General features: G+C 39.7%; 1 protein-coding gene across 8 annotated transcripts in view; it reads right to left on the reverse strand.

Annotated features, from left to right (window-relative positions):
* Window positions 1-2,203: 2,203 nt before the first annotated feature.
* HECTD1 (HECT domain E3 ubiquitin protein ligase 1) overlaps window positions 2,204-25,359 on the reverse strand; it is a 67,356-nt gene continuing 44,200 nt past the window's right edge. For all 8 annotated transcript variants that reach the window (XM_064148332.1, XM_064148333.1, XM_064148343.1 and 5 more), the window contains exons 26-42: window positions 20,662-20,883; window positions 18,885-19,018; window positions 16,850-17,006; window positions 15,777-15,999; window positions 13,338-13,392; window positions 12,913-13,095; window positions 12,351-12,561; window positions 12,182-12,267; window positions 10,959-11,086; window positions 8,819-9,020; window positions 8,559-8,696; window positions 7,675-8,282; window positions 6,465-6,543; window positions 6,267-6,360; window positions 5,500-5,650; window positions 3,803-3,947; window positions 2,204-3,180 (exon numbers count right to left, since the gene is read on the reverse strand). In XM_064148332.1, the coding sequence (XP_064004402.1) occupies window positions 3,043-3,180; window positions 3,803-3,947; window positions 5,500-5,650; window positions 6,267-6,360; window positions 6,465-6,543; window positions 7,675-8,282; window positions 8,559-8,696; window positions 8,819-9,020; window positions 10,959-11,086; window positions 12,182-12,267; window positions 12,351-12,561; window positions 12,913-13,095; window positions 13,338-13,392; window positions 15,777-15,999; window positions 16,850-17,006; window positions 18,885-19,018; window positions 20,662-20,883 (2,954 nt within the window). In that variant the 3' untranslated portion in view covers window positions 2,204-3,042. The remainder of the gene's footprint in view (window positions 3,181-3,802; window positions 3,948-5,499; window positions 5,651-6,266; window positions 6,361-6,464; window positions 6,544-7,674; window positions 8,283-8,558; window positions 8,697-8,818; window positions 9,021-10,958; window positions 11,087-12,181; window positions 12,268-12,350; window positions 12,562-12,912; window positions 13,096-13,337; window positions 13,393-15,776; window positions 16,000-16,849; window positions 17,007-18,884; window positions 19,019-20,661; window positions 20,884-25,359) is intronic.

A 25,359-nucleotide genomic window follows, 5' to 3' on the forward strand; every position in this document is an offset into this window, starting at 1 on the left:
TCAAAGGGGAAGGGGAAAAAAAAAACCAAGCCCGCCAGAGAGGAGCCTAGGGGTGGCATGCCCATGGCAAGGGTGAAATCAATAGCCCAGCCCAAGTGCATCTATGCCAATGCACACACTATAGGCAACAAACAGGATGAACTGAGAACCGCTGTGCAAGAGGACAGCTATGACATAGTTGGCATCACAGAAACGTGGTGGGAGAACTGTCATGCCTGGAGTACTGTCATGCCTGGAATACTGCAATGAATACTCTTCAGAAGGAATAGGCAGGAAAGGAGAGGTGATGGAGTAGCTCTGTATGTTAGGGAGTGTTTGAATTGGTTAGAACTCAACAGCTGTGATGGTAAGGTTGAGTGCTTATGGGTAAGAACTAGGGGAAAGGCCAACAAGGCAGAGAGCCTGTTGAGAATCTGTTACAGACCACCGAGCCAGGATGAGGAAGGCATTCTACAGGCAACTGGCAGAAATCTCAAGGGGGACTGGAAATAAGACACAGCAGAGAAGAACAGAGCTCTTGCCCTGGTAGGCTCAGGAAGTTCTCTTCAACACAATCCAGAACCCACCAGGGCAAGTGCCTCACTGAACCATTTACAAACAAAGATGGCTTGGGAGGTGATGTGGTGGTTGGAGACCATCTTGGGCTTAGTGATCATGAAATGACAGAATTCTCTATTCTTGGTGCACTAAGGGGTGTGTGGGTGTGGGGGTGTGTGTGTCAGTAGAACTGCTACCATGGACTTCTTGAGCCTGTTCAGGACACTGGTTGAAAGTGCCTCTAGGGAGACCATCCTGAAGGGTAAAGGAGGTCAGATGGGATTCCCTCAAGAGCGCTGAGGGAGCCAGCCAAGGAGTTTGCAAAGCGCCTCTCCAACATCTCTCAGCAGTCCTGGTTAGCAGGAGAGGTGCCAGATGACTGGAAGATTACCAGCATGACACCCATCTACAGAAAGGGATAAAAGGAGGATCTGGGGAACTCCAGGCCTGTCAGTATGACCTCAGTACCAGGAAAGATTACAGAGCAGTTCATCTTGAATGGGCTCACACAGCAAGTGCAGGATAAGGGTAGGATCAGGCCCAGGCAGCATGGGTTCAGTGAAAGCAGGTCCTGCTTGACCAGCCTCATCTTCTTCTATGACCAGGGGACCCACATAGTAGATAAGAGAAAGGCTGGGGGCATTTTCTACCTGCAGTTTAGTAAAGCCTTTGACATCATATCCCACAGCATTCTCCTCAAGAAACTTCCAGCCCATGGCATAAACAGATGGACTCTTTGATCGATCAAGGGTACCAACACCAAGTTTGCAGACAATGCTAAATGAAGCAAAGTGCTGATCTGCTCGAGGGTAGTAAGGCTCTGCAGAAAGATCTAGACAGGTGAAATCAAATGGCAGAGGTCAGTGGAATGAGATTTAACAAGACCAAGTTCCAGGTCCTTCACTTTGGTCACAACAACCCCAAGTAACACTACAGGCTTGAGGCAGAGTGGTTGGAATGCAGCCTGGTGAAGGATTGGGGGTACTGGTGGACCAGCGCAGATGGGTTACAGTTGGACTTGATACAACTATTTTGTTCAAGTACAGTAGACACAGGTGCCTACAGAGACTTCCCTTCAGTTTTGCACTGGGGAATATTTCCAAGATGTAGTATTATTCATAGGACTTGACAAACAATGAAATCTGGCATCAGCCTAATTTGTGCAGAATCTCCTGGCAAGCCATCCCTCAGCAACAGTCCAAGACAAGGCTGTTACCAAAGCGAACTGGCACAACAAAACTTACCATACAGATTCAACTAAACAGTAATCTTTCTGCTCTGGTATCTCTGCAGCATCTCACTTAATCTTACTGCAAACCACTCTTTACAAGTAAGTATCTCACCAAATGTTGAAATCAAGGCAGGCACTTCATCCCAAGTAAAGCTGACTCAGCTCCATCACCTGACCTGGCTTTTATTCCAGTGTAATGAAGAATCTCAGCTCACGTGGGCCCACTGAAGAGCACCATAAACTGCTACCTGCAGCATCATCATCAGTGCTGCTAGCTGCACTGTGTAATTTTGAGAGGATTTAGGCACAGAGATGAGTTTGTGAGATGAATTACTGCCACGTGCTCCTTTTAAGCCTTGAAAAATGGCTGGCATTGTTCAGAACCTGTACAGAGATTTAACAATAGTAAAAGCATTAATTATTCAGAGGAGATAGTTTTATATGTTGCAAACATTTTAATGATTACTTTTGCGCTTATACATTGGGTGTTTTTCTCTTTTTAAACTCAAAACTGCAACAAGTTAAATAAATGTTTATAATATACAAAGAAAATACAACCAAAAGTAAAACTTGCTTTAAGTGTGCCTTGCACTAGGAACCAGTGTTTTTTAATAGCTTTATTGTTTAGCTGCACAAACACACTTAAGGATTTGATCTTTGTAGCAGGGCATTTGAGAAACCAAAATATATTCCCACTTGGAAAAAGAGAAATAAAACAAAACCCCAAAAGGTTGTGCATGATTATATGCAAAAACCCCACTAAAATACTCCAATAGTGCAGGCACCATTAAAAAGAAAAAGCTGGAGATGCCCACTAACTCTAAAGTTTTAAGGAAGCAAGGGTTTTCTTTTAACCAGTTAGCTTAAGCCAGCAAAACAGGGATCAGTGATGGCAACTGTAGTGTACAAGGTATTAAATGACAAACTTTACACAAATACACTGTTAGAAATTTGTGTCAGTGAACACTGAAAATCTGATGATCTGTTCTTTGGAACAGTCAAACAGAACCACCTTAATTTCCAGTTGTGCAAGCCCTTGAAGCATCACACAGTGTTCTGGGCCAATTTCTTGCTGGCTGTGTAGGTACAAGGATTTGTTTTGTCATTAGCAGCTAACAAACCTATTCCACATATTCCTAAAGCCTCACGGGTGAAAAAAAAGGCAAGTCTCATCAGAGCACAGCGTGGAGATCATTTTGTTTTTGCACACAAACACAAGAGGCTTTGCTAGTATCAAAAAACACTTTCTCATGTCCCATACTGCAGTCAGCAGCTCAGTTGAGATGGAAGCCTTTCTCCATTGTAGCAGCTAATAGACGCTCTCTCATTATCTCCTCAGAAGAATACTCAGGCAACTTGAGGTAATGCACACATGTATTCACAGATGGGTAACTTGCATCTGTAGCATCAACCTGAGAGTAACAAAAAGGTTTTTTTAGTCTCATTGTTTCACAGCATTCAATTTGGAACCTACAAGTTGTGAAGTCCTCTCTAACTTGTGGCATTGACTGCATAAATAACACCAGTTGCCAAGAAACAATAGCATCAGGAAAGCTACAGACCCACTTAAATTTACTTTATTTGTACATTATGATCATGAGCCAGCAATGTGCCCTTGTGGCCAAGAAGGCAAATGGCATCCTAGGGCGTATTAGAAGGGCTGTGGTTAGTAGGTGGGGAGGTTCTCCTCCCCCTCTACTCTGCTCTGGTGAAGGCACATCTGGAACACCTTTTCCAGTTCTGGGTCATGGTGACAGAACCTGCCTGGGATGCATTTCTGTGTGTCCTATTCTGGCAGAGGAGTTGGACTGGGTGATCTTTCAAGGTCCCTTCCAACTCCTAGTGTTCTGTGATTAATTCTTCTCTATTAAAATATGAAGTCAGAGAACAGACCTGAAACACAGGTTGCTACTAGCTTAGTGTCATCAATCAAAAGCTTTCAACCAAACTGATGAGTGCTCTCTCTTAGTGTAGCAATGATCACATTCAAAAGACAAAAGAGGTGATTTGAAGGGCAGTCTGCAGAAGTCATACCTTGCGTACAACAGTGAGACGGGGATGTAGATTTGCCAGTCCTCCTGGGGGAAGCGTGGAACAACCGGTGGTGAACTGGAGAAAAGCCTTCCTTTCATCTGAAGACATACCACACAACACTCTCACGAATCGAAGGAATCCAGGGCTGAAAGTACATTAAAATAATCAGTTATGGTAACAACACTGGAGTGGAATTTTGATTTCCCAGTACAGTTATCATCTTTAGCCATGTCTAAGCAGCAAAGAACCTAGTGCCTGTAGAGTAAGATATCATGCATCTCATAAAAATACTTCTTTAATTACTTTGAGTCTTACACAGGAAAATATAGGCAAGAAATAACTTTTCTCCATACTTGGAGTGTTATTTGGCTATCTGGCATGTGAACTGGTAGAGAAGTAAATAGATGTCAAACCTATTCTATGAGAAGGATCCAAGAGACTATGACCTTAAGATCTTTTCTGTACCATTTATGCACTACAAAGCCACTTCAATTTAATTTACAGATTTCATTTCTATCTCATTGAAAACCTTCATGTGAAGAAAAAAAAATTTAAAAGAAAAAAATAATGTAAACAGACTGCAATAGATTTTCAAGGAATCCTCCAGATACCACTGCTTCTATCCCTACCAGCCCAGGGCATGAGGGGAAGGACAAAGCAAAGGAAAGCACAGCCTGCTGAAGCACACTCTGACACCAGATGCTGTAATCTCAGCTGCACCTTTGCATATAGGGCAGGGTCAATACAGAATCACTCCACAGCATCTTGAACTGATAAGGATCACAGGATGTCAGAGGTTGGAAGAGACCCAAAGAAATCATCAAGTCCAACCCCCCTGCCAGAGCAGGACTGTAAGATCTAGCTCAAGTCACAGAGGAACACATCCAGACAGGCCTTGAGGTGGAACCTCCTGTGCTGCAACTTATATCCTCTGTTCCTTGTCCTATCACACGGGGGGAAGTAAGAAGAGCCTGTTGTCATCCCCTGGCCCCAGACACCCAGCCCTCAAGATATTTACAGACATCAGTCTTCTCCAGACTAGAAAGCCCCAGGTCAACCTCTCCTCATAAGGCAGTGTTCCAGTCCTCTAATCCTCCTCATAGCCCTCTGCTGGACCCTCTCCAGCAGATCCCTGTCCCTCTTAAACTGGGGAGCCCAAAACTGAACACAGTACTCAAGATGAGTACCCTTCAGCAGGCCTTACGCTGACAGTTCTGGAAGTAATTTATAAACTCTTGTGAGCAAACAAGACTTTCAGCAAGAAAATCCAAACCAAACAACCCCCAAAACATGGAGACTGCTGCCCAACAGCAATTCACTAGGTTATTTGCTCCCTGCAGAGTATATTTTTTAAGAGTAACAAACTAAAAGCAACAGGTAACAACCACATCCAAGTGAGATGAAATTATAACCACCACCACCAAAGATTTAAGTAAAAACTCTAAAATGCTATTTTTAGTAGCTTGTATTATTTCACTGTCATTATATTTGTGATCATTATTTATGGTTTAATACTTTAATGTCTCTTATCCGCATTGCAAAAACACCTTCTAACATCTCTGTTGTACCACACATGGCTATTTCATGTAGTTTTAGACAGTTTCTTGCTCTTCAATGACCACCAATGTCTTCAGCTGATGAACATTAAGTGACAAAATGCCCAGAGGGTATCTTTTAGCTATTCAGAATGTAATCACCTATCTCGTGTATATCCTAGTTTAGGTTCGGTGTAATTGATGATGTCCTCAGCTGCCCAAGAAGGTGATTGATTTCCACAAAGAATCATCTGAACTTCTTCGTGGCTGAAGGAACTCAGCTTCTCCATAGGAAAGACTCTATTGAAGCCATCTTTAATTTACAGAAAAGACAGTTATAAATCAAAAGAATATTTATAAAGTGACAGCATTTCAATTCCATTTTAAATCAAATCGGAATCACAGAATGGCTAAAGTTGGACGGGACCTTAGAGATCATCTACTCCAACCTCCCTGCCATGGGCAGGGACACCTTTCAATTAGACTCAGCTGCTCAAGGCCACATCCAACCTGTCCTTGGACACTCCCAGGGAATAAGCATTCACAGCCTCACTGGGCAGCCTATTCCAGAGTCTCACCACCCTTGTACTGAAAAACTTCTTCCTAAGATCCAGTCTAATCCTACCCTCCCTTAGCTTCACACCATTCGCCCTTGTCGTAATGCTAGGTACCATTACGAGAAGTACCTCTCCAGGCTTCCTGTGGGATCCGTTCAGGTATTGGGAGGCATCTCTAAGGTCTTAAATAAGGTAAATAAAAACCTTTTCAAGATTAAAAATTACATAATTAATGCAAAAGTGCTATGATATTACTATCTATTGCACTCTTAATGTAGAAGTTTGGTTTTGAAAACCATTCTATGCCAGCACTTTAACCCAATACCCCCTGACCACCTAACTGCATACATATTCTGCCATCGTTCACATTACCTCTGAATGCCTCCATCTGTTTCTGTATACCAGTATGCATGCAGAAGTCAAACATGAGATCTACATACTCCTCGGCATTATCCATTGTGACAGTCTGCAAAACAATTGATACTGTAAGAATTCCCACTGCATTGGAGTCACAGCCAAGACTGAAAATTTAACTGCTGTTTAAACTCTAAACTTAGATTATTTCCTTACCTCATCTTCACCACCTGGCTTGAGATCCACAGCTGTAAACCCATAGACTTTGGACGAAGGACAAAACTGAAAATTCAGACTGCAAAATAAAAAGATAGCGACAAATTGCAAACGTGTCTGCTACTGTTACTACAAATACACCATATTTTAAACTGCATCCCACACCCAAAAGCACCTCCCTACGTTCCATGTTTGTGGATCATTTTGTATGCCCACCATTAGTTGTACTACAGTACACAGTTAGTAATAGACTACACAGACATGACATGTTTCAGATCTATGGTATGCACATGCATGTTCTCAGCACCCACTATCAGTAATGGACTACACAGAAAATACATGTTTTAAATCTATGACATACACGTGCCTATGCTCACCACTCACTACCTGGATTTTCTAACCACTGAAAACTTCATAGCCATTAATATCTTTAAGTTATCAGCTTTAAAACTGCTCAAACTGTTTATTTCCATCCACGGATTCAAAAAACCTTTTACATTCCACGACAGCACCAACAGCTACTGAGCCGCTTACAACAACTAGGCCCTTCAATGGTGCTACTTGCTTTCTCTCTCTAAGCCATGCTAAAACCTGCAAGGCCTTTGGCAATTATTGAACTTTGAGTAGATGATCCTTGTAGCACAAGATGATTTTAACAAATAAATCATAATATTAATGGTAGAAAAACTATTGTTTGAAATTAAATAAGACTACATAAGCTGATATCCTGACATAAATTTGCAGGTGCGAGCATTTACATCTTTAATATTTGCTACAATTTAACACATGTTCTGTGTCACATGGACTCAAAACACTGCAGTGTGTCTAGAACACAGTCTGACATTCCCATCTGTTCCCTTTAAAAGCTCTCAAAAAAACCTGATAAATTCCAAGTTACCATAGCAAAGAAGTTACTAATTTGCACTTTTCTGAAAGGTCTTTGCAAGTGTTTGCATGTTTCTAGCATGAAAAGGATTGCAGCACAGTCACATTTAAGTTTAAACACTAGGAAACTGAGCAACTGAGAACAGAAAATTCTCAAACCAAGAAATAGGAATACAGCTACAGAAGGATCTTGCTGCATCTCCAATGAATCCCCCTTGCAATGATCCTATCTAAAATGAAGAAATCTTCATTCTTAATTATACATGCTGTCATGTCTCTTAACACAACACTGTTTGTATAGTTGCACGTAGATAGTAACTCTTACCCCAAATCCTCTATGCTAAGTGGAGGCCCCGAACCTGATGGATTCTTCAGCATCAACTCCTGTAGCTTTGTGTTCTTTTCATCTTCTGACAGACTTTTGTTACTTAAAATTTGGCGCCTTTTAATTGCAAGGTCCTTAATTTCTTTCAGAAACCTAGCTCTATGTGGATTTACTAATTCAAAGTCTTCCCATGTTAAAATCCCATTAAACCAGGCAGGAGGTTTAGGTTTTGGTGGATCAAGAATAAATTCTGATTTGGAGTCTTCTTCCAGACTTCCTACTGACAAGGAATCATGCCCTTCTTCTGTAGAAGCCTCCGACTGACTTTCAGTACAGTGCAAGTCTCTGTCACCCCGTGACTCGTATATCAACTTACTCATATTACTTTTGATGTCCCCCATACACATGAGTTTAAAAAAAGGCTTAGAAATGGGTAAATCCACAAGTCTGTTGTCCTGAATGCATTTAGCCAAGAAAATTCCAAGGAAATGAAAGAGTTTTGTTATTCTTTCAAGTTCATCACTATCTTGTGGGAATGGTGCTGTGAAGAGGCCACATGATCTCTGTACGTAATAGCCAGGGGGTTTCAATCCACCACCAATGTCAACCTGATTTAAGAGAGGCACAGAAAAAAAAGCTGACATTGTTAAAGGTGATTTTGTTTGATCTGTGCTGTTTCACTTATCATATTAACTTGACATATTAATTATTATCATAACTTCTCTGTTATTTAACAGGTAAGGCAGCAAGCTGTAGAGCTGAGTGATTGATTAGCCATAACCATGATAATCAGCTGCTCACTGGTCATGTGCTCTTCCCTCCCTAGGTATCTTGCTGAGTTTTGCTTTACAAGTATACAGTTCAAAATGCAAACTGAAATATACCTGACGGGACTCATCATCTGGAAAATCGTCATCACAAAGCCAAGCTCCCAAATCTGTCCTCTGAAATTCTGCTGCCACCAATGCATAGAATTCCAAGGTAGGACCCAGGCCTGTTCCTTCTTCCCCTAAGAACTCAACCTAGAAAAACAGGGAATGTTAACAATGAACAAAAATCCCAGTGCAATATTCAGTGTTGGCTACAGAAGAGGGTATTTAATTCCAAACGGCTATCTAACCTCACTCTGCTAGGTATGCTTTACCTCTAGAACAGATTTTCTGTCTGCATGAATCTGCATGACATTTTCTGCCCATTCCATCAAGGATTCACCTCGCGGAACTTTCACTCTTTCATGTTTGAGGCGTCCAACTCTGAATTCTCCTGGATCATCACGGCGCACCGTGCTTGTGCTCCTTGTCCTTTCAACAGTGGCTTCACGTCTGTTCTGTAGCCATACAATTGCTCTGGAGAAAAGACAAAAAACAGCATACAACTTTTGTGTCTACCAGCACAAAACCTCTTAAAGTAGCACTATGAAAAAATCACCTTGTTAAGCACTGATTGTCTCCTAGTTTTTTTTCTCGTCATATAACCAAGCTTTTTTTCAGAAACACCTGAAATGCCCAATATGGGCTGCTTCCTATTTGATGAGTTTTGAGAACTGATGTAATACATAGCACTAATGAAAACTTACAGTTCTGGATGCAAATGACTGCAGTTTTCATATTCCAGTGCAATAAACAGAGGGCAGTATTTACTGCAGTACTTTGTAGTCCCAACAGGACAAACAGCACCCTTCCAGTACCTGAAAGAGGACTACAAGATGGCTGCAAAGGGACTCCACAAAGGCCTGCAGTGATAGGATGAGAGACAATGGTTTGAAATGAGAAAACAGTAGATTTAGATTGGATGCTAGGAACAAGTTCTTTCCTGTGAGGGTGGTGGAAGCCTGAAACTGCCCAGGGAGGTAGTTGAGGCTGCATCTGTGGAGATATTCCAGGTCAAGCTCAAGAAGGCTCTGAGCAACCTGATCTAGTGGAGGATGTCCCTGCTCACTGCAGGGAGTTGCACTAAATGACCTTTGGAGGTCCTTTCCAGTCCAAACCATTCTATCAAAGTTGAAGTGCAATCATACACATATACACTCAGACCAGTGAAGAAAGAACAGCTACCTCTGACTTCATTTAAGTAGTGTTGTTAAAGTTGAAAATTGTTGTATGTGTTGTTTCTGCTGCATATATAGCAATCTACAAACCCTACCATCTGTTAGTTGTTATTCAAGTATGGCCAGGTGTCATGACATACACAGAGTGTACATACCCACCTGTGTGTACACACAGAGCTCATTTACAGCATAGGAGTTTTAAGAACTATTTCCACCAGTCTGAGATCTTAAGAAAGCTCCTGACTTACCCAGTAAATACTATGCAATGCCTCCTCAGGGATTGGTTTGAAACAGTCTTTCTAAAAAATTCTTTTTTTCCAACACACACAAAATGCTTCCAAAAGAAGGCCAAATTTTTCCCTACTGAGAAAATTTTAACTTGCATTTTCCAAGACACTATCTTTTCTTCTCTTCTTCATTTTTAAATGCCACATTTTACACTATTCATGTGTACTGGACATAACAGTATTTTTTTGCAACTCCCTGTCTCCTTTTTTCCTTTTTTTTAATAGGCATATAAGCCAGCCAGTAAAACCCACAAAAATTACTTCTTCCTTCTCATTACCCATAAGTAAGATGGAAAAAAGATTTACACTATCTATATATCCTCAAGGTATATCACTGCTGCAATCAAAGAATTATTATTTCCTAGATATTGAAGCACTAGCAAAGGTAATCTTAAATACTTGAATATGACTGCTTTTGCTGTAGTTTCATTATGCAGCTAATCCTAACTTTCAAAATAGCATTTTAAGACTTTAGTAAATTAACAATAAATGAACCAAGGCAAACAATCACCAATTGGTTGAAGGAACTACAAAAATGTATGCGCTTTGGTGTATGTTTTCAAAACACATTTAATTCACATGACTTTTCAGAATGTTTTCTATTGTGTTCCTTATCCTTTTATGCAATGAGCTCCAACCTCATCACATTACTGCCTGATAGGTTAACCAAGCTAGAAGGTACACAAGCAAATGTTTCAGCCCAAGTGAAAAAATAAAATTTCTTCCAAGGAGTTTCCTGAAGAATATCAACCAGAAGGAATGCTACCCATCAGAAACTTCTAAGACAATGAGCAAGGAATGCTGAAAATGTTTCAAGTGTCTAAAAGTCTTTTTTACATTTTCTATTTCCTTCTTTTTATTTCTTCTACAAAATGCTTTACATTTGGCAAGCAAAATCTGTCTCCTTAGGACCTTCTGTGAATTAGCAATGAAAAAGTCTATTACATTACCTTGATGCTCCAAATGCTGTGCAAGTGAAATACAACTGTCTTGTTTCAAATGGAATTAAGAAAGGACACTTGCTTGTTAGCTGCTCACACCAGTCTGGCAAAGCTCCACTTGCTAGTGCTAGTGGTTCCTACAGTTTAATTCAAGGGAAGAAAGGAAAAAACAAACAAATTTAAAAAAAAAAAATCAAACAAACAAACCAACCACACTTAGTTGCAAACTAAGTACATAAACATCCAGCACACACAAGTACAAAGTTTTCATCTGTGTTTGAGCAAGCTTCTTCCTTTCCAGCAGCTGCCTTTATTTTAACTTTCCCCCTTCCTTTTTTAGATTTCCTCTCTTTTTTTTCCTTCTTTTTAAGTGCTATGAATGAGAAGCTCAGAGTTTCTAGGACTCAGGAGTGCACGGGGTGCTCTGGCACAAGGACCATAAAAGCTGTAGTAAATCTCTGGAATACGTACTACTCAAAAAAAAACCTTGGTGGTGGTAAAGATGATCTCTACTAAAATATTACTATAGTCCCTTCCAAAATACAAGTAAAATAAAAAAGCAACTGCAGAAATTGCTATTACAAAGAGATTCAGTGTGCCTGAACAGTCTTTAAAAGAACATGAAAAAATGAATTATTTTTGCTTTAAATTAAAAATAAAGGCAAAATTGCAATTTAAAAAAACAAACAACAACAAAAAACAACTCCAAGAGCACATGAGAGTCAAGCAAGTCAAGAATCTTCAGCTTCTTCAGACGTTTGTTAAAGAAAATGTAGTTCCACTGAAGAATTACATCTTAAGGTTTCCCTTTTAAAGCAAAGTAAACTGGTACCAATGATACGTTTTCTAAATGTTACTTTTGAAAGCTTTATGTGAAATGCATAAATAAAGTATTTGCCAACCCTAACAATTGCCTTTGTTACAATACCATCAGGTATACATACATACATACACCACAATGCAACACTGATGGTTAGTTTAGGAAAAAAATGAGTAGCTCTTCCTAGCCAAAAAATACAGTTCTATTACAGTATTTTTTTTGTACATATATTCAGACTAGCTGGCTCTTACATAATTTATGCACCCATGAAATAAAAATGCAAATGGAACAATTCAAAAGTCCAAATGGCATGAAAACTAATAATTCCAAACAACCAAAGTAAAGAAGAGTATAACAGAGCCTTAAACCAACACTGCACATTTATACTGTGTATAACACATTAACGTGATACCTCAATCTGTTGCAGAATCTTTGTTGTAATTTTTTTGCTTGTGAACTCATCTGGTGGGAAGTTAAACTGAGGATGCTCATCTCCTTCTGAAAAGTTATCAAAAGAAAGCATTTCTTTTATTTTGTTTTCAATAAGACATTTAAGAAGCTCTGCTAGATAGCTAACATACCTTCTTGAGAAGTCCGTACTGCGTAAGGGTCACTAGCAACTATGTACAAAATGCGAAGTAACTGCAGAACATCTTCTACTCCACAGGAGTTCTGTCCACTGCCAGCTTTGGCCTGAGGTTGTTCCTTAGCCAGACTAAGGATATCAGAATTTTGAAAAGTAGAAACAGCCCCTTGACTCAATCCAGACTTTGATCCATGCTCACAAAAATCCTATAAAGTAAGAGTTGTTGAGAATGAAACCTGCATGTAGGATTGCGTGCTCCAAGTTAATGATGTGAAAAATCGTAACGGTTGCTCTTCTTAACCTCAACAGTTAAATTATGGGTGGTTCAATGACTCAAATGACTTGTAACACAATTGTATTAAACAAGAGAGAGCAAAAAAAAGAAGACAGACAAAAAATAGAAGAGAGCAGCAAGAAATAAACTTGATACTGGCATGTGAACATTCAACTCTCCTAACCGTGTCATGTCCCTCCTCCACAAGAATCTTTAAAGCTGCAGAACAAAGCACAGCCATTCATAATCAAAAACCAAAAGAAGTCTGGATGCAGACATATACCTTGTATGCAGCTATGAGCTGGGAACAGTTTCTGTTTTTCCTAATACTCTTATTAGTGCCGGTTAATTTCCAGTGGCGCAGGAAAGCCGAGTCTGCATTCTTCTGCAGGTAGGTTATCAAGTCATTCTTTGGTAATTCATCAGTGCCAAGGTACTGCTCCACATGCTCTACAGACCAGCAACCCTACAACAGGAACCACCAAGTGTTGGGTTTTCCTGATTGTAAAGTTTTGATGATTTCACATGCATTATACACTGCCTTTTCTAAAGGAGCATGCATGTACAAACACACCTACTCACACCCTTCCAGTAACTGAAACCTGTTAGTTTTTTTAATGGAGCATTTAAAAAACTGCAATTATATTTGGTTTGCTTTTTTTAAACAGCCATAAAAACATAGACAAAGGCACAGACGTTAAGTCTTACCATTTTTCCACTTTCCTTCTCTTTATCAGAATCCTTCATTTCTCTGTACATGATTCTAGGGATCAATAACAATGAGTTAATATTCCATACTCATAGCATATCCTCTACGTTCTAAGTTACAGATTGACAAAGTTAACAAGCTTGCAACTCCCTTATTACAGCTCTTCCTTTCCATTGGTTACTCTCCTAATATGACGTAATTTCCTTTGGTGTAGTCACTGGAAAATACATACCATCATACAGTATTACATTCTCTGCCTGTTACTATAAATAAGAGTAAAAAGAAAAGCTCAAGTTGGAAAGGACCTCTGGAGACCCAGTCCAATATCCCTGCTCAAATGTCATCTTTAAATGGCATTTCCACTATTTCACTTGGAGCTGTTTTCTTCTTGTGCTTTCACTTGTCACAACAAAGTAGAGCCTAGGCTCGTCTTCCCTACCTCCTCCCATCTGGCATTCACAGAATTGTTCAGGCTGGAAAGGACTTTCAAGATAATGAAGTCCAACAATTAACCTAACACTACTATGTCCATTGCTAAACCAAGTCCCTCAGCAGCACATCTACACGTCTTTTAAATATCTTCAGGGATGATAATTCAAACACCTCCCTGTGCAGCCTGTTTCAGGGCTTGACAACCCTTTCAGTGAAGAAGTTTCTCGTAACGCCCAACTTAAACCTCCTCTGGTGCAACCTGAGGCCATTTTCTCCAGTCCTATTGCTTGCTGCTTCAGAGAACAGACCAAGACCCACCTTGCTGCAACCTTCTTTCAGGTAGCTGTAGAGAGCTCCTCTCCTGTGCTCCTTTAATCCAGCAAGACCTCACAAACCTTTTTTCCACCAAAAAAAACAAACAGTTCCAGGTCTCAAAAGACTCTCACTGTATGACAAATGCTCCAAGCCCTTTAATCAAAGAAGCCCATCTCAAGCCCTAAGAAGCTCCAAACTCACTCCACACTCCCTTTCCCTTGTACTGTGGAGTCCTGAACTGGACACAGTACTCTACATGCGTCTCACCAGTGCTGAGCAGAGGATGACCACATCCCTCAATCTTCCTAATGCAGGCCAGGATGCTGCTGATGACACATGCTGCAAGGCTTCATAGCAACTAGCTCGCCCCCAGGCTGTACTGACTCATGCGGTTACTTCACCCCAGCTGCTAGACTTTGCGTTTCCCTTTGTGGAACATCTCCATTTCTCCAAGCTGATGAGGTCTCTCAGAATGGCAGCACAATCATCTGATGCAGCAAGAACTCTCACTTTTTTTTGCATACTTGGTGATAGTCTGCTCTATCCCACCACACAGTTCATTAATGTAGATGCTAAACAGTACTGAGCCCATTCTCAACCCCTGTGGTACACCAGCTGGCCTCCATATCAATGACTGCAACCATGTGAGCCTGATGGGTAGTTTTCAGACACTAAGTTCATACTTCTGAAGTTTGTCAGTGAGAAAGAAGGCATTGAAAGCTTTGCTAAAGTGAGGAAAAAGGAAACCTGCTGCTTTCTCCTCATCCACTGAACTAGTCATCCTATCCTAGAAGTCTTTCGGGTCGGATAAGCACGATTTCACCTTCATAAATCCACACCATCTACTTCCAATCACCTTCTTATCCATCATTGTTTGAGAAGAGTTTCCAGAACTACTTCCATGATCTTTTTATGGATGAAAGAAGAGGTGACCTGTCTGTAGGTCCCTACTTAGACCTTTGACATCCTTCTGGGGCATATGAGTGACACTTGCTTTCCTCCTCAGTCTCAGAAATGTCTCCCAACCAACATGACATTTCCAAGATGATCAAGAATGGCCAGCTCCTGTAAGTGCATCCCATTGAGTCCCATGGACATGTGTGTCCTGTTTCTCCAAGTGTTCCTTAACCTTTTGCCCTTGAAATCCTTCACCAGATTCAACTCCAGGTGGCCTTGGCTTTCCTAGCCCCATAGATTCATTCTGGGACAACATCTCTACATTTCTCCTGGGTCACATGATCCTTCTTTCACCTCTTACATGCTTCCTTTTTACATTCTGAATTACATTGTGAGTTTTTTTGGTCATCCCATGGAGGTCCCCCACTGCCTCTGCCTGACTTCGGACACACTGGGATGGAAAGTGGTTCTTGAAAAATCACCTCCACCTGGACCTCTCTCCTTTCTAGAACTACATACCCATGGGATTCTTGCAAGCAAGACCAAATTCTGCTCTCTTGACTTCTGAAGTATTATCGACCAGTCACAATTGAGTACTAGAGGTTATGACTTTTTTTGTTTTGTAATCACAGCATTAGTTTTAAAATCTTTAAGAACATTGTGACAAATGCAAGTAAAACTAATTCTAGCACTGCTTCCTGCAAGGAAGGAAGAAAAAGACCAAACTGTTTCACACTCTTTTCCTGATTAGTCAGTATCATTCTCTACAGAGAATAACAAACTCGTGAGCTTACGTGTATGTTGGCTCCCAAATACGTCTGAGTTTGTCAGATTTCACATTGCCACTACAGGAAAGCTGCAACAGTTTCTGTACATAGTAAAAGATGGTAGATCTGAAGTTTGTTAGGGGCAGTTCTACTTCTCGAGTTGTTCCAAGACCTGAAACTTTCAAAGTGAGGGCTAAACGTGGTGAAGGCATGCACTCAACCTCTTCCAAGAGTTCTGAATGAGGTGTACCTGCACAGGAAAAATCATTTGAGAACCCATTAATACAAAATACATAACACATGACAGGTTAACTTAAACACTGAAGTGGCTCAATAAGGCAACGTATAGACGTCCTGCACATATGCCAAAGAGATAACACTGAGTCTAACTACAAACTGCATCCAAGAGTGTAACTGTGGCACTTCATCTGAGTAGAGCTAACAGGAGCTTCTGAGCTCTCTATTGATCTTTACTTCTTGATAACATCTCCCTGAACATCAGCACAGTATATGCACTTCTCTTTTCATACACCTTCTTGTTGTATGGACTCCTTTCAGATTATCAAAACACATTTCCACACTAGCTATATCTACTTCAGCCTTTCTGCAATGACCACTGACTCCATCCACACTGCTAGGAACTAAAAAGCAACTAAGCAGCCAAATCAGGTACATTGCTGCTGATCATGCAGACTGCTCATTACTGTATTAGCATTCCTCTTGCCCCTGCTTTGGACTGTTTCAACAAACCCTCTCCAATCAAAGCTGTTCTGAGTAGCTCAACACATGGGTTCTTCCCTGCAGGTGGAACCACACAAGTGCCACAGGCTGTTTACCATTGGTAAAGGGGTAACAAGAGATGGGGAGAAAGGAAGAGATTTATCACTAATCTGAGTTAGATTCATGAGTATGTCAATTTTACACGGCACTTATTTTACTTTCCTGCAACACAACTTCGAACTGCAGGGGCAGATGAAGCTCTCATTCAGACAAAAGACAGCCACAAAATCATGTTGTGCTGGTGAATAGAAACTCTAGAATCCAGTGGTCCCTATCCAAGAAAGTCTCCATCAAGGATCACAAACGGTTTGTCAGTATACCTGGAGGAGGAATTTCTAGGTCAGTTGTCTGCTGAACATTAGTGCGACCAGGCCTTGGGTCAAATGCAGGAACCAGAGCAGAAAACTGCCGTTTCAACACATAATCGTCATCCCATGTTCTTCTACGGCCTCCTTTGGTTTCATACTCCTCTTCTTCCTAAAAAACAAGTGGTTTTTTTGTTTGTTTGTTTTTAGATTCTGCTAGAAAGAATCATTCTGTCAAGACTTTAAAGTTTAGTTAGGGAATACTGCAGTTATGTAAACTAACACTGACACTAAGGATATCAAAGCTGGTACTTAACAGGGTTAGTTCCATCGAACTGCTCAAGCAGCAATAGAGAATTGTCAAAACACACAAATCAACAAAATAGATTACTCTTACAACAGCTGTATTGACAAATTTCTGGGAAGAATGAAACTTTTCATGAAGGACTAGCAACTAGGGAAATACAGAGTATTGAAAACCAGCAAACTTCGTATAGATGTTTTGTGTATTCCACAAACTTAGGAACAACAAAAGATTACGAGAAAAACAAACCCACAAAGCAAATCAATGGTGTCAAAAAAGGCAAATTATTTTTTCTGAGAATAAGAAGGGTTTTTTTAGTGTACACATATTGATATGTATACACATTTTAACTAAATATTAAATTAAATATCAAAATCCTAGAACTGTTATGAGTAGGAAGAAACCTAATTTTCAACAAGTATTCTTTAAATGATTTTTCTCTACAACAATCTATTCAGCTCCTCATAGAGGAAGAATTACATCATGTATCAGAGGGTACCTCACTGGAACACAAGAAAGGAAAATTTTATTGTCTATATTTGATTCTTGCTGTGTAATCTTAAATAAAGCCTAATTTAGTTATTTCTGTTTTTTCCTCCATGAACTACAGTGCCAACTCCATTTAATAATTTCTGAAAAGTGATAACAGTTTACAAACTAAGGTTCTTTTGCATTGTAGATACACCTCAGTAGTAACGGCTTTTCCATTCCTAATTTTCTATCTTTTGTGCAGAAGGTAAAATAAATATTTAGTAATGCAATTAAGTTTCTATCAAAAGTAAAATCATAGTAGCTTGTTAAATGTTTTGTTTCAAATGACTAAAAGTTTGCGCGTTAATTGCAAGAGGAAGTGTCAATAATTCTATAAAATAGTCACATTTAAGTAATAAACATTAAATTATCACACAGGAAGTCTTATATTTTACCTCTTGGATCTTACAATCTCCATTCACTTGAACAGTGATAAAAAAACAGACATTATTCATACCACTGAAGAAGAACCAAATTAAAAGCCAGGACTCACAATCATGTAAGCGAGACCCACATGGAATAATAAATCTGCTGAGGTTTTTCCTTGCCCTTTTTTTGTTGCTGCTTTGTTGTATTTTTTTTTAATGAGAAGAAATATTTCTTCTGGCATACTTAGATGATTACAGTTTGCATTACACAGGCCTACAGTTAAACACATGCCAGAACTGTATCATTATGACATTCAGACCATTTCACCAGTCAGTGAACTACTGATCCATCATTTCTACTGTCAACTTGTCCCCAGGCTGCTTTTAAGATGTGAATTATGACCAATAAGGTCTCAGGGCATGCTGCTGTTCAAGAATACTTTTCTCTGGAGTTCATATTGAAGGTGCCATCCAATTTGTACACAGAGGCGACTGTCCTGCTAGCTCTCCTGTCTGTTGAGGCTTTGCAATTTTATCACAACCACCTGACTATATGGGAAAACAGCTCACCTAATCATCAGAGTGTAAATAAGAATGGAGAAAAGGGACAATAAGCTATCTTCATGAAGTAGTATTCAGCTTGCAGCCTCAAAAAGTACAACGTGATTAGAACTTTGGCATTTCACACAGAGTCTTAGTGGATGGATACTCCAAAGTAGTACTCTGAAATCTAAGTACCTTCACTTTACTAATGGAAAGATCATAGCTGGGCCCTCATACTGCCAAACCCAAACAAACCCATGAATATTGGACAATTAAGATATCATCTGTGCTAACTATTCCATACCATAACTTCCTCATATTCTTGATCTTCTTGATTGTCATCTTCATTTTCATCATCTTCTTCATCTGGCTCAGGTAGATCCTCATCATCATCTAACTCTGCCAAAAGAGTACTAGCTCGGCAGCTATCAAGAAAATCTAGAATACACACACACACACACACGTATTTACAAAGAGAACAAAAGCCAAAAATAACTTTTCTAAGAAATCTTTGAAAATTAAAGAATAGAGGCATTGAGGAAAGTAAAAAAATAACAAAATAATCTCCCTTAAGCAGGACAAAATTAAAATATTGTTCATGGTATAATAAAACTAAAAGCTGTGATGATAACATATACTTGAGAAAGGCCAGCCACCTAGTTAACAGCATAAACAACAAAAAAAGAGCTTAATACTTATATAATTAAGTCTGGTCAGATTCTGATTGGCTTATATCAAACTTGTTTATAATTACATACATGTATACTGTCTGATTATATGTCTAATTAATTTTTAAAAGAGGTTAATGATGTAATTTCATCAAAGAATGTGTAGCTTAATCCTCAAACTGCTACATAAAGAACCTATCAATATTTAAGAGAGATATTTTTAAAGATTCAATTACTAATTAATTTTCCTAACAAGGAACTGAAGACAAATATAAAGCTCAGTTTCACCTACCTAGTACTAACACCTAAAACTCAAGCCTCCAAATCCACAAAAGAAGTTCACAGCAGTCAAAGGTAAACTGGCACAAATTCTTGCACTTTTTTCTGCAAGCATCTGAAGCACCTATATCACCCAAACATCCTCTGAGTTGTTGTCAGTGTCCCAGCAGGAACTTCAATGCAACTCTATTGCTTCAGTTGTTTTTGATAGATTTTAAAATTTGTCACCCAAGCAGACTTTTGAAAAGAACAAAGACCAAAGGCAGATGGATGTTAATCATCTGCCCCCAAGAATCTCAGTTCCAGTATCTATCAGAGTTAGCAGGCATTTTCTAAGCTATGTCAACAGATAACGAATCAGAACACAATCTTAATCCAATCAAATTTTAAATGAGTACCTTTTCTTTCAAGAATATCTCACAATTCAATAAACTTAATATGAGCAATTATTTTCCCATATCTAGCCAACTTCATTTCAACTTGACTTCTAGCTATCAACAGAGTTAACTAAATCTTCTTTCACAGGATTCATATCCTGCAAATAACTTCTGTCCTAATACTTGTTTCTAGCACACAAATCCAGGCAACCCTGGATTTTGTCCCTCAAACCTTGTAAATCCATGCTTTGGGCCATTTTCATTTCTGCACTCTTTCCAATTTTTTGCTGTTACTATTACAGCACTGAAAATCCTACAACCTCATGTACTGCTTTAAGTGTACAATGTGCCCAGAAGCTGATGGTTTTCAACAACTGGGTCACACAATGTAGCTCATGACTGAGCATGCAGCATGCCTATACAACACCCCAAAACAACCAAGGCTTCAATCTTAGTTATAATCAAACTACATTAGAGACTAAACTGATTTGATTAAGGAAAAGATTAAGTGCCTAAATAATTTAAATTATAAGTAAAAATAGCATGGGATGAAAATAAAGACTTCAAAACATCAGGCAATACTATGTTAATACTATTTTACTTATTGTCTTACGGAACTAGTAACACATGAACAGCTCAACCTTCAAACACTTTAAAATGAATAATCTACTACACAAAAAATAACCAATGCATAACAAAAAAAAAGAGAAAACAGTCATTGAAAGTCTGTTTATGTTAATTTAAAAATGATACTTACCATATAAAGAATATTCTGCCTCCTGACCTGTATCGCTTTCACTAGATGTTGATGTTAGGCTAGTAGTTAGAGTATTACTAAGCGACTGACCAACAGATAAAACTGTAGTTGCTGTAGCTACATTGCTGCTGCTAGTAACACTGGATGTAGACATGGTCACTGTTGATGTGGTACCAGTTGTAGTCAGATTAGGAAAACTTTGTGCACCCATAAGAGGAGAAGCTATAGATAAAGATACAGTAAGACAAAATAAATGATTTGATGATTTGAAGAGTACAAAATCACATGCATGACTCCTGTGTTGAGAAATGTATTAGGGGTTCAAAAATTATCAGATGTAGTCTGTTACTCTTTATTGTAAAATATCACAAGGGAAGAGTTTCCCCATGCAAAAATGCACCCTATCACGCAGATGCTCACTTCTGAGCATATTCTCTTGCATACATTCAAAGCAAATAATTTGATTATACAAACCCCTAAATTCCCACTATGAAGCTTCCCTATCAACATATAAAGTCTTTCTGAAATCTGTTCTTCCAGTATTGTGTCTGCTTTTAAAATGTAAATTAACCTCTAAAGAGCATACTATTGAAATCATATAGGGAAAACTGTTTAACACTGTATATAAATTAATGGAGAACAGGACATAGTAAGACAAAGGTAAAACCTGTGATTTTTATGCATTTTTCTATAGTTCTTACAACAGCTCTGATTAGTGATCTTGCACATAACTATGAGCACAAATGTTCATAATGGGCATCAAACCTGACTTGGCAGTACCACAAAACACATCACTTCATACTTCACTTATGTCAGATACTTATATAAATATTTTTTAGAGCAAGCAAGCAACAACTAAGAGGTTACCTTAATGCATTTACTGTGTTTTGAGTATGCAATAGTTACCAACTGAAACAACACCGAACTCACAGCAAAAGCTCAACAGAAAGAAGTGTACACAATTGAGTTATACCTATGTGCAACTACATATTTACAGCCTGATCTTCAAAACACTCTCCTGCATGCTTATCATCAAACGCAGGAGATTAATTGCATTTGCACATGCAAATCTGAGGGGCCACCTATATTCAAAGTTCTAGAATATATCTTTTTCTACAATTTATTAACTGCAAAATTTTTTAGCCTTAAACAAAACACTTTCATTACTGCTCTTACATAAACTGAGGCATAGCTTTCTTACAAATAATCAAAATTAATGCACATTCTGAATTTCAGCCTATTGTTATCAAGGTTTCCACAGATTACTACCCTTGCAGGAGAATGAAATGCAACAAAGATTCTTCCCCTAAGTGTATTTGGCAGCATTTTTAGAAAAAAAGTAAGTCACTGGTTTTATTTCTGTTGGGGTTTTATGTTCCAATCCAATCTTTTTACACTGCTCTAACAGAACTTTAATAAGATTACTCAAAGTTAGTCTCAGGTCTTTCGATCCCTGGAAAAATGATGGAGCGGCTCCTTCTGGAGGGTATCTCAAGGCACTTGGAAGAGAAGGTGGTTATCAGGAGTAGTCATCATGGATTTACCAAGGAGAAATCATGCTTGGCTAACCTGATAGCATTCTACGATGACATAACTGAATGAGTAGATTAGAGATATAGTCTACCTTGACCTTAGCAAGGCCTTTGACACTGTCTCCCATGACGTCCTAGTGAGCAAACTCAGGAAGTGTGGGATGGAAGACCAGACAGCAAGGTGGATTAGAAGCTGCTTACAAAATAGAGTTCAAAGAGTAGCAATCAATGGTGCCAGGTCCAGCTGGAGAGCTGTAACCAGTAGAGTCCCTGAAGGATCAGCGCAGGGTCTGGTGCTGTTCAACATCTTCCTCAATGACATTGATGAGGGCACAGTGTGTCTGCTCAGCAAGTGTGCTGATGACACCAAACTGGGAGGCTCGGCTGACACAGCTAGAAGCTGTGCAGCCATCCAGCAAGACTCGGACAGATTGGAGAGCTGGACAAAGAGGAACCTAATGAGGTTCAACAAGGACAAGAGCAGAGTCCTGCACATGGGAAGGAATAAAAAACTGCACCAGTACAGGCTGGGAGGTGATCTGCTGAAGAGCAACCCTGTGGAGAGGGACCTGGGAGTCCTGGTGGATAACAAGTTATCCACAGGACAGCAATGTGCCCTTGTGGCCAAGAAGGCCAATGGGATCCTGGGGTGTATTAAGAAAAGCGTGTCCAGCAGATCAAGGGAGGTTCTCTTCCCCTTCTACTCTGCCCTGGTGAGATCCCATCTTGAGTACTGTGCTCAGTTTTGGGCTTCTCAGTTTAAGAGGGACAGGGATCTGCTGAAGAGGATCCAGCAGAGGGCTACAAAGATATTAGGGGACTGGAGCACTGTCTTATGAGGAGAGGCTGAGTGAGCCAGGGCTTTTTAGCCTGGAGAAAAGAAGACTGAGAGAGGATTTAATAAGTGTTTATAAACACATGTGTGTTATCTGAGAGCTAGATGTCAGAAGCAGAAGGACAGGCTCTTCTCACTTTCTTCCTGTGACAGGACAAGGAACAGTGGATGTAAGCTGCAGCACAGGAGGTTCTACCTCAACACAAGAGGGAACTTCTTTACTGTAAGGGCCACAGAACATTGGAACAGGCTCCCCAGAGAGGCTGTGGAGTCTCCTTCTATGGAGACTTTCAAGGTCTACCTGGATGCATTCCTCTGTGACCTGAGCTAGATTATGGTCCTACTCTGGTAGGCGGGTTTGACTCAATCTCTTTGGGTCCCTTCCAACCCCTGACATCCTGTGATCTTGTTTTGGGGCACAATCTCTCATTTAGACGTTTCTAATTTTATATACTGTATAAAACTAAAATTATTCCTTCTGTAGGAACTGTTTTAAGTATGAAGATATTTTTAATATTAAAAACAGATTTGCGATATTCTTATTTCCAACCACAGCACTGTACGATATCAAACATGAAACCTGTTATATATGCCAAAATATCTTACTGAACTTTACAGTAGAGATGAATTCTCGCTCTCTCCAACACAGAACTACTTCAGAATCAGAAATGTTCACTATCTGTCTAAAAGGGGGTTTGTTACTGAAAAATCTTCCCTTGAGTATCTCATTCACATTTTTAATGCAGGCTGAAAATGTTCCATCCCAGTATCAGTGTATGAACACATATAAAAACCTGTCCCCAGCAAGAGAGTAAACACTGTTTAGAAAGAGAAAATAAATTAATAATTAATTGTATGTAAAATGCTGAAAGCAAACAACATTTTAAAGTAGGTAAGGACAGAACTCTTTGGCTTAGATAATTCTACTTTTTCTTATTTTCCTACCTCATAAAACATAGGACTCTGGCTGAAATGTTATCAATATCACTTAAAAAACACCCAAGGCAGCTGATTGACTAATAACTCTTATGGGAGCTGAAAATTCAGAAGAGTGAACTCACAGCTTGTTTGCCATTTACATGCTAATACACTGATCCTACATATAATTTAAGAAAATATATATACACACACACACACACATATATATATATATATATCCACACACATGTAGTTTGAGAATTTGCTCCCCTATTCTGCTCTTGAGACCCCACAAGGAGTATGGTAGCCAGTTGTGGTGCCCCAAGCATTATGTTAGGAATTGGAAAGGACCTCCAAATATCAGGGTCCAACCTGCCTGCCAAAGCAAAATAACCTAAGGCAGGCTGCACAGGAACACATCCAGGGCTGTAAGTTTTGAAAGTCTCCATAGAGAAAGACTCCACAAATTGTTGGGCAGCTTGTTCCAGTGCTCCACCATCTTCACCATAAAGAAGTGTCTCTTTGTGCTGAGCTGGAACCTCTTGTGTTCTTGCTTGTGTCTACTGTTCCTTGTACTATCATTGGACACCACTTTAAAGAGCCTGGCGCCTTCATCTTGATATTTATAGGCATTGCTAAGCTCCCCTCTCAGCCTTCCTTTCTTCAGACTAAACAGCTCCAGCTCTCATCCCCAGCTCTCTCAAGCCTTTTTTCAAAGGAAAAATGTTCATGTCCTGCAATCAACCTCATAGCTTTCCACTGGACTTTCTCCAGTTGATCCCTGTCTCTATTGAATTAAGGAGCTCAAAACTGGACACAGCATTCCAGGTCTCCAGGATTAAGAACACTGAACTGCTGGAGCAGGTCCAGAGGAAGCCACAAGGATGAACAAAGCGGGCCTGAAGATGGCCCCCTGAAGGGGGCCTAGAAGAAACCTGGGGAAGGGCTTTTCACAAGGGCCAACAGACTGAAGTCAAAGGAGGGTTAATTTAGAGTGGATATTAGGAAGAAATTCTTTTTCCAGTGAGGTCGACTGGAACTGACTGTCCGAGGAGGTTCTGAATGTCCCCTCCCTGGAGATGTTCACGTCCCGGCTAGATGAGGCCTTGAGCAACTTGGTCTAGTGGAACATGTCCATGCTCATGTCAGGGGAGTTGGAAGTAGATGATCTTTAATATACTTTCTAACCCAAGCCATTATGTGATTCTACAATACTCAAATGTTAAAGCCTGTACACAACACGCTTTAAATCCATGTTAACCACAAACTTCTTTACACTTAATATGTCTGGACAGCTTGCTGAATCTAAGCCATAGGATAAAAAAATCTTTAGGAAACACAGACAGTAAAGTATACTAAGTTACAGCCTAACAGAATGCAGGAATCCACTAAAATTTCACCAGAGTGCAGTAT

Source organism: Pogoniulus pusillus, chromosome 1 (genome assembly GCF_015220805.1).
Source record: "Pogoniulus pusillus isolate bPogPus1 chromosome 1, bPogPus1.pri, whole genome shotgun sequence".
NCBI lineage: Eukaryota > Metazoa > Chordata > Aves > Piciformes > Lybiidae > Pogoniulus > Pogoniulus pusillus.